At 50.9% G+C, this 8,810-nt stretch overlaps 1 protein-coding gene across 1 annotated transcript in view; it reads left to right on the forward strand.

Annotated features, from left to right (window-relative positions):
* The first annotated feature begins 7,080 nt into the window (after positions 1-7,080).
* The window catches only part of LOC128684027 (roundabout homolog 2-like), a 472,726-nt gene continuing 470,996 nt past the window's right edge, over positions 7,081-8,810 (forward strand). The window contains exon 1 of the mRNA XM_070093350.1: positions 7,081-7,977. Coding sequence (XP_069949451.1) covers positions 7,923-7,977 — 55 coding nt within the window. The 5' untranslated portion in view covers positions 7,081-7,922. The remainder of the gene's footprint in view (positions 7,978-8,810) is intronic.

Below are 8,810 nucleotides of genomic sequence, written 5' to 3' on the forward strand. Positions count from 1 at the left end.
CTTGAAGACAGCCAGGGATCTTGAAGACAGCCAGGGATCTTGAAGACAGCCAGGGATCTTGAAGACAGCCAGGGATCTTGAAGACAGCCAGGGATCTTGAAGACAGCCAGGGATCTTGAAGACAGCCTGGGATCTTGAAGACAGCCAGGGATCTTGAAGACAGCCAGGGATCTTGAAGACAGCCAGGGATCTTGAAGACAGCCAGGGATCTTGAAGACAGCCAGGGATCTTGAAGACAGCCAGGGATCTTGAAGACAGCCAGGGATCTTGAAGACAGCCAGGGATCTTGAAGACAGCCAGGGATCTTGAAGACAGCCAGGGATCTTGAAGACAGCCAGGGATCTTGAAGACAGCCAGGGATCTTGAAGACAGCCAGGGATCTTGAAGACAGCCAGGGATCTTGAAGACAGCCAGGGATCTTGAAGACAGCCAGGGATCTTGAAGACAGCCAGGGATCTTGAAGACAGCCAGGGATCTTGAAGACAGCCAGGGATCTTGAAGACAGCCAGGGATCTTGAAGACAGCCAGGGATCTTGAAGACAGCCAGGGATCTTGAAGACAGCCAGGGATCTTGAAGACAGCCAGGGATCTTGAAGACAGCCAGGGATCTTGAAGACAGCCAGGGATCTTGAAGACAGCCAGGGATCTTGAAGACAGCCAGGGATCTTGAAGACAGCCAGGGATCTTGAAGACAGCCAGGGATCTTGAAGACAGCCAGGGATCTTGAAGACAGCCTGGGATCTTGAAGACAGCCAGGGATCTTGAAGACAGCCAGGGATCTTGAAGACAGCCAGGGATCTTGAAGACAGCCAGGGATCTTGAAGACAGCCAGGGATCTTGAAGACAGCCAGGGATCTTGAAGACAGCCAGGGATCTTGAAGACAGCCAGGGATCTTGAAGACAGCCAGGGATCTTGAAGACAGCCAGGGATCTTGAAGACAGCCAGGGATCTTGAAGACAGCCAGGGATCTTGAAGACAGCCAGGGATCTTGAAGACAGCCAGGGATCTTGAAGACAGCCAGGGATCTTGAAGACAGCCAGGGATCTTGAAGACAGCCAGGGATCTTGAAGACAGCCAGGGATCTTGAAGACAGCCAGGGATCTTGAAGACAGCCAGGGATCTTGAAGACAGCCTGGGATCTTGAAGACAGCCAGGGATCTTGAAGACAGCCAGGGATCTTGAAGACAGCCAGGGATCTTGAAGACAGCCAGGGATCTTGAAGACAGCCAGGGATCTTGAAGACAGCCAGGGATCTTGAAGACAGCCAGGGATCTTGAAGACAGCCAGGGATCTTGAAGACAGCCAGGGATCTTGAAGACAGCCAGGGATCTTGAAGACAGCCAGGGATCTTGAAGACAGCCAGGGATCTTGAAGACAGCCAGGGATCTTGAAGACAGCCAGGGATCTTGAAGACAGCCAGGGATCTTGAAGACAGCCAGGGATCTTGAAGACAGCCAGGGATCTTGAAGACAGCCAGGGATCTTGAAGACAGCCAGGGATCTTGAAGACAGCCAGGGATCTTGAAGACAGCCAGGGATCTTGAAGACAGCCAGGGATCTTGAAGACAGCCAGGGATCTTGAAGACAGCCAGGGATCTTGAAGACAGCCAGGGATCTTGAAGACAGCCAGGGATCTTGAAGACAGCCTGGGATCTTGAAGACAGCCAGGGATCTTGAAGACAGCCAGGGATCTTGAAGACAGCCAGGGATCTTGAAGACAGCCAGGGATCTTGAAGACAGCCAGGGATCTTGAAGACAGCCAGGGATCTTGAAGACAGCCAGGGATCTTGAAGACAGCCAGGGATCTTGAAGACAGCCAGGGATCTTGAAGACAGCCAGGGATCTTGAAGACAGCCAGGGATCTTGAAGACAGCCAGGGATCTTGAAGACAGCCAGGGATCTTGAAGACAGCCAGGGATCTTGAAGACAGCCAGGGATCTTGAAGACAGCCAGGGATCTTGAAGACAGCCAGGGATCTTGAAGACAGCCAGGGATCTTGAAGACAGCCAGGGATCTTGAAGACAGCCAGGGATCTTGAAGACAGCCAGGGATCTTGAAGACAGCCAGGGATCTTGAAGACAGCCAGGGATCTTGAAGACAGCCAGGGATCTTGAAGACAGCCAGGGATCTTGAAGACAGCCAGGGATCTTGAAGACAGCCAGGGATCTTGAAGACAGCCAGGGATCTTGAAGACAGCCAGGGATCTTGAAGACAGCCAGGGATCTTGAAGACAGCCAGGGATCTTGAAGACAGCCAGGGATCTTGAAGACAGCCAGGGATCTTGAAGACAGCCAGGGATCTTGAAGACAGCCTGGGATCTTGAAGACAGCCAGGGAGCTGGGATCTAAGACAGCCAGGGATCTTGAAGACAGCCAGGGATCTTGAAGACAGCCAGGGATCTTGAAGACAGCCAGGGATCTTGAAGACAGCCAGGGATCTTGAAGACAGCCAGGGATCTTGAAGACAGCCAGGGATCTTGAAGACAGCCAGGGATCTTGAAGACAGCCAGGGATCTTGAAGACAGCCAGGGATCTTGAAGACAGCCAGGGATCTTGAAGACAGCCAGGGATCTTGAAGACAGCCAGGGATCTTGAAGACAGCCAGGGATCTTGAAGACAGCCAGGGATCTTGAAGACAGCCAGGGATCTTGAAGACAGCCAGGGATCTTGAAGACAGCCAGGGATCTTGAAGACAGCCAGGGATCTTGAAGACAGCCAGGGATCTTGAAGACAGCCAGGGATCTTGAAGACAGCCAGGGATCTTGAAGACAGCCAGGGATCTTGAAGACAGCCAGGGATCTTGAAGACAGCCAGGGATCTTGAAGACAGCCAGGGATCTTGAAGACAGCCAGGGATCTTGAAGACAGCCAGGGATCTTGAAGACAGCCAGGGATCTTGAAGACAGCCAGGGATCTTGAAGACAGCCAGGGATCTTGAAGACAGCCAGGGATCTTGAAGACAGCCAGGGATCTTGAAGACAGCCAGGGATCTTGAAGACAGCCAGGGATCTTGAAGACAGCCAGGGATCTTGAAGACAGCCAGGGATCTTGAAGACAGCCAGGGATCTTGAAGACAGCCAGGGATCTTGAAGACAGCCAGGGATCTTGAAGACAGCCAGGGATCTTGAAGACAGCCAGGGATCTTGAAGACAGCCAGGGATCTTGAAGACAGCCAGGGATCTTGAAGACAGCCAGGGATCTTGAAGACAGCCAGGGATCTTGAAGACAGCCAGGGATCTTGAAGACAGCCAGGGATCTTGAAGACAGCCAGGGATCTTGAAGACAGCCAGGGATCTTGAAGACAGCCAGGGATCTTGAAGACAGCCAGGGATCTTGAAGACAGCCAGGGATCTTGAAGACAGCCAGGGATCTTGAAGACAGCCAGGGATCTTGAAGACAGCCAGGGATCTTGAAGACAGCCAGGGATCTTGAAGACAGCCAGGGATCTTGAAGACAGCCAGGGATCTTGAAGACAGCCAGGGATCTTGAAGACAGCCAGGGATCTTGAAGACAGCCAGGGATCTTGAAGACAGCCAGGGATCTTGAAGACAGCCAGGGATCTTGAAGACAGCCAGGGATCTTGAAGACAGCCAGGGATCTTGAAGACAGCCAGGGATCTTGAAGACAGCCAGGGATCTTGAAGACAGCCTGGGATCTTGAAGACAGCCAGGGATCTTGAAGACAGCCAGGGATCTTGAAGACAGCCAGGGATCTTGAAGACAGCCAGGGATCTTGAAGACAGCCAGGGATCTTGAAGACAGCCAGGGATCTTGAAGACAGCCAGGGATCTTGAAGACAGCCAGGGATCTTGAAGACAGCCAGGGATCTTGAAGACAGCCAGGGATCTTGAAGACAGCCAGGGATCTTGAAGACAGCCAGGGATCTTGAAGACAGCCAGGGATCTTGAAGACAGCCAGGGATCTTGAAGACAGCCAGGGATCTTGAAGACAGCCAGGGATCTTGAAGACAGCCAGGGATCTTGAAGACAGCCAGGGATCTTGAAGACAGCCAGGGATCTTGAAGACAGCCAGGGATCTTGAAGACAGCCAGGGATCTTGAAGACAGCCAGGGATCTTGAAGACAGCCAGGGATCTTGAAGACAGCCTGGGATCTTGAAGACAGCCAGGGATCTTGAAGACTGCCTGGGATCTTGAAGACAGCCAGGGATCTTGAAGACAGCCTGGGATCTTGAAGACAGCCAGGGATCTTGAAGACAGCCTGGGATCTTGAAGACAGCCAGGGATCTTGAAGACAGCCTGGGATCTTGAAGACAGCCTGGGATCTTGAAGACAGCCAGGGATCTTGAAGACAGCCTGGGATCTTGAAGACAGCCAGGGATCTTGAAGACAGCCTGGGATCTTGAAGACAGCCAGGGATCTTGAAGACAGCCAGGGAACTTGAAGACAGCCAGGGATCTTGAAGACAGCCAGGGATCTTGAAGACAGCCAGGGATCTTGAAGACAGCCAGGGATCTTGAAGACAGCCTGGGATCTTGAAGACAGCCAGGGATCTTGAAGACAGCCAGGGATCTTGAAGACAGCCTGGGATCTTGAAGACAGCCTGGGATCTTATATATGCTGTTAGTTTTCATGGAATTATCATCATATATTGAAATAACTTTGTTTAATATATTAAATTATATATTATTTTTATATTTGATTTTCTTAAGTGTCCTATGGCCCAAGGCGTCCCATGGCCCAGGGCGTCCCATGGCCCAGGGCGTCCCATGGCCTAGGGTGTCCCATGGCCCAGGGTGTCCCCTGGCCCTTGGCGACCCATGACCCATTGCGTCCCATGGCCCAGGGTGTGCTATGGCCCACTGTATCCCATCGCCCAATGTGTCCAATTGCTCAGGGTGTCCCATGGTGCAGGGTGTCCCATGGCCCAGGGTATACCATGGCCTGGGGTGTCTTATCGCCCAGGGTGTCCAATGGCCTAAGGTGTTCCATAGCCCAGGGGGTCCCATGGCCTATGGTGTCCTGTGGGCTAGGGTGTCCTTTGGGCCAGGGTGTCCTGTGGCCCAGGGTGTCATGTGGCTTAGGTGTCCCGTGGCCCAAGGTGTCCTGTGGCTTAAGGTGTCCCATGGCCTAGGACATCCCATGGCCTAGGGTGTCTCGTGGCCTAGAGTGTTCTTTGACCTAGGGTTTTTTTTGTGGCCTAAGGTGTCCAGTGGCCTAATGTGTCCCGTGGTCTAGTGTGTCCCCTGGCTTAATGTGTCCCCTGGCCTAGGGTGTCCCTTGGCCTAGGTGTCCCATGGCCCAGTGTATCTCGTGATACCCAGGGTGTCCCGTTACCTTGGGTGTCGTGCGGCCCTTTATGCAACGTTCTCGCCTCACAAACTGTGTCCGTGGTTCAGTCTCTGGACGGGTGAAAACACTGGACCTGTTTCCTTACCCCTGCTGTTCCCGTTCACCTAACAAGCACTTTCTTGCAAGGTGGAAGTCGACTGATGTGGGTCGCATCCTGGGGGACAAAACTGAATGACTCCGATGGAAATAAGACAGACAGTCCTCGATGACGCACTGACTTTCTTGGGTTATCCTGGGTGGCTAACCCTCCGAGATTAAAAGTCCGAACAAAATTTTATCTGAAGTTAGGTTAAGTTACGCCAGCTCATAGACCGGGTCGCGGGGGCGTCGACCCCCAGAACACCTCCAGGAAGATAAATACAACTAACTAAAACAAGCGACTGTGATACGCCTGGCAGCTCTCTCTCTCCTGAATAATATGTAAATACTGCAAGTTTTTACACATACATTGTGAAGACTACATGACAACTGTGTGAAGACTACATGACAACTGTGTGAAGACTACATGACAACTGTGTGAAGACTACATGACAACTGTGTGAAGACTACATGACAACTATGTGAAGACTACATGACAACTGTGTGAAGACTACATGACAACTGTGTGAAGACTACATGACAACTGTGTGAAGACTACATGACAACTGTGTGAAGACTACATGACAACTGTGTGAAGACTACATGACAACTGTGTGAAGACTACATGACAACTGTGTGAAGACTACATGACAACTGTGTGAAGACTACATGACAACTGTGTGAAGACTACATGACAACTGTGTGAAGACTACATGACAACTGTGTGAATATTAACTGTATAAAGATTGAGAAAACTGAGTGGAGATTGTTGAATGGATTTAGTGGGTCACTGAGTCGTGTCCAGCACGAGTTAGCTCCGCCCAGAATGGGTAATCCCGCTTATCATGGATTAATCTCACCCAGCATGGGTTAGTCACGATCAGCATGGGTTAGACCCGCCCAGCATGGGCTAGTCCCGCCCAGTATGGATTATTTAAGCCAATCATGCGTTAGTCCCGCCCAGCATGGGTTAGTCCCACCCAGCATGGGTTAGACCCGCCCAGCATGGGTTAGACCCGCCCAGTATGGGTTAGTTAAGCCAATCATGGGTTAGTCCAACCCAGCATGGGTTAGTCCCGCCCAGTATGGGTTAGTTAAGCCAAGCATGGGTTAGTCCCGCCCAGCATGGGTTAGTTCCGCCCAGCATGGGTTAGATCCGCCCAGCATGAGCTAGTCCCGCCCAGTATGGGTTAGTTAAGCCAATCATGGGTTAGTCCCGCCAAGCATGGGTTAGACCCGCCCAGCATGGGCTAGTCCCGCCCAGTATGGGTTAGTTAAGCCAATCATGGGTTAGTCCCGCCCAGCATGGGTTAGTCCCGCCCAGCATGGGCTAGTCCCGCCCAGTATGGGTTAGTTAAGCCAATCATGGGTTAGTCCAGCCCAGCATGGGTTAGTCCCGCCCAGTATGGGTTAGTTAAGCCAATCATGGGTTAGTCCCGCCCAGCATGGGTTAGTCCCGCCCAGCATGGGTTAGACCCGCCCAGCGTGGGCTAGTCCCGCCCAGTATGGGTTAGTTAAGCCAATCATGGGTTAGTCCCGCCTAGCATGGGTTAGACCCGCCCAGCATGGGCTAGTCCCGCCCAGTATGGGTTAGTTAAGCCAATCACGGGTTAGTCCCGCCCAGTATGGGTTAGTCCCGCCCACAGCAGCCTCCACCTTGTTCTCAGTGTGAGGGAACGTAGTGCAGTGGTGAGGTGGGAGAACGCTCAGTGCGAGCCAGGACACAGACTAGTGTGGATGTACGAGCTTGAGAGGAGAGAGTTTTCTCCCATTCGCGACATGGAAAAATGTTAGTCTGTTGCTTCGTTCATATTGAACGTGGAGATGAGATTAAAACAGGTGTAGACTTGAGAGAAAAGAGTTCGATTGACATATTTAATGTGGAATTTTGTGGTTGAGGTTGCTAATTTGTTTTGAATACTGTCTTTGGGTTAGTACCCGTGGAGGAGTGAGTCAATATAGTATAACAGAAGTTAACTCACGATAACCCAAGAAAACCAAGATATACGTTGTGTTTCCGTCTGGGTGTGTATATTTTATCCATCCCGTTGATAGTAGTGGCTAATTTACTGTTCTCTCAGTATCTATGTCGTGGATGTCAGCAGCTAGTTTACTGTGCAACTCTTAGCCATCCTGTAGACAGTAATGCCTAGGTTACTGTGCACCATTTATTCATCCAGAGGACAGTAAAAGTGTTTGTGAATTGTGAGATACATAGCCATTCTGTAGACGGACAAATAAACGTCTAAGGAACTAGGACCTAAGGCCAAGGTTTTGTACTGCATTTTTAAAAAGTTAGAAAATTTTAACGAAGCCTCCGAGGATCCTAATTAATCCAGTGTAAGTTAATGAGGATCTTGTACAGGTGAGAATCAGCGCACCAGCGGAACAGGTACAAGACCTGGCCTTTAGACAGGTCTAAGACCAGTCTTTTAGACAGGCCTAGGACCAGGCCTTCAGACAGATCTAAGACCAGGCCTTCAAACAGGTCAAAGACCGAGCCTCCAGAAATGGATATATTACAAGACTAAGCAGTGATGGATATCACAGTGTTACTGATGATCTTACTGGAAGTAACTTACGCCCAGCAAGGTAAGACTCTGATCTCCTCTGTGTTCTTCCAATATCTCTTTGACAACAATATAATGCAAACAATCCACATATGATTTTTAGAGAGATAATTACTGAATTATTAAGGCAACAGGCACAAAATTGTTGGTGATATATTATGTGTATTTCATCTGGAGTTTACCTGGAGAGAGTTCCGGGGGTCAACGCCCCCGCGGCCCGGTCTGTGACCAAGCCTCATGGTGGAACAGGGCCTGATCGACTAGGCTGTTACTGCTGGGTGCACGTAATCCAACGTACGAGCCACAGCCCGACTGGTCAGGTACCGACTTTAGGTGCATGTCCGGTGCATGCTTGAAGACAGCCAGGGGTCTATTGGTAATCCCCCTTACGTATGCTGGGAGGCAGTTGAACAGTTTGAGGGGCCTGACACTTATTGTGGTGTCTCTTAGCATGCTAGTGACACCCCTGCTTTTCAATGGGGGGATGTTGCATCGTCTGCCGAGTCTTTTGCTATCGGAGAGAGTGATTTTCGTGTGCAAGTTCGGTACTAGTCCCTCTAGGATTTTCCAGGTGTATATAATCATGTATCTCTCCCGCCTGCGTTCCAGGGAGTACAGGTTCAGGAACCTCAAGCGCTCCCAGTAATTGAGGTGTTTTATCTCCGTTATGCGCGCTGTGAAGGTTCTCTGTACATTTTCTAGGTCGGCAATTTCACCTGCCTTGAAAGGTGCTGTTAGTGTGCAGCAATATTCCAGCCTAGATAGAACAAGCGACCTGAAGAGTGTCATCATGGGCTTGGCATCCCTAGTTTTGAAGGTTCTCATTATCCATCCTGTCATTTTTCTAGCAGATGC

This window comes from Cherax quadricarinatus, chromosome 3, assembly GCF_038502225.1.
Source record: "Cherax quadricarinatus isolate ZL_2023a chromosome 3, ASM3850222v1, whole genome shotgun sequence".
Taxonomy (NCBI): Eukaryota; Metazoa; Arthropoda; class Malacostraca; order Decapoda; family Parastacidae; genus Cherax; species Cherax quadricarinatus.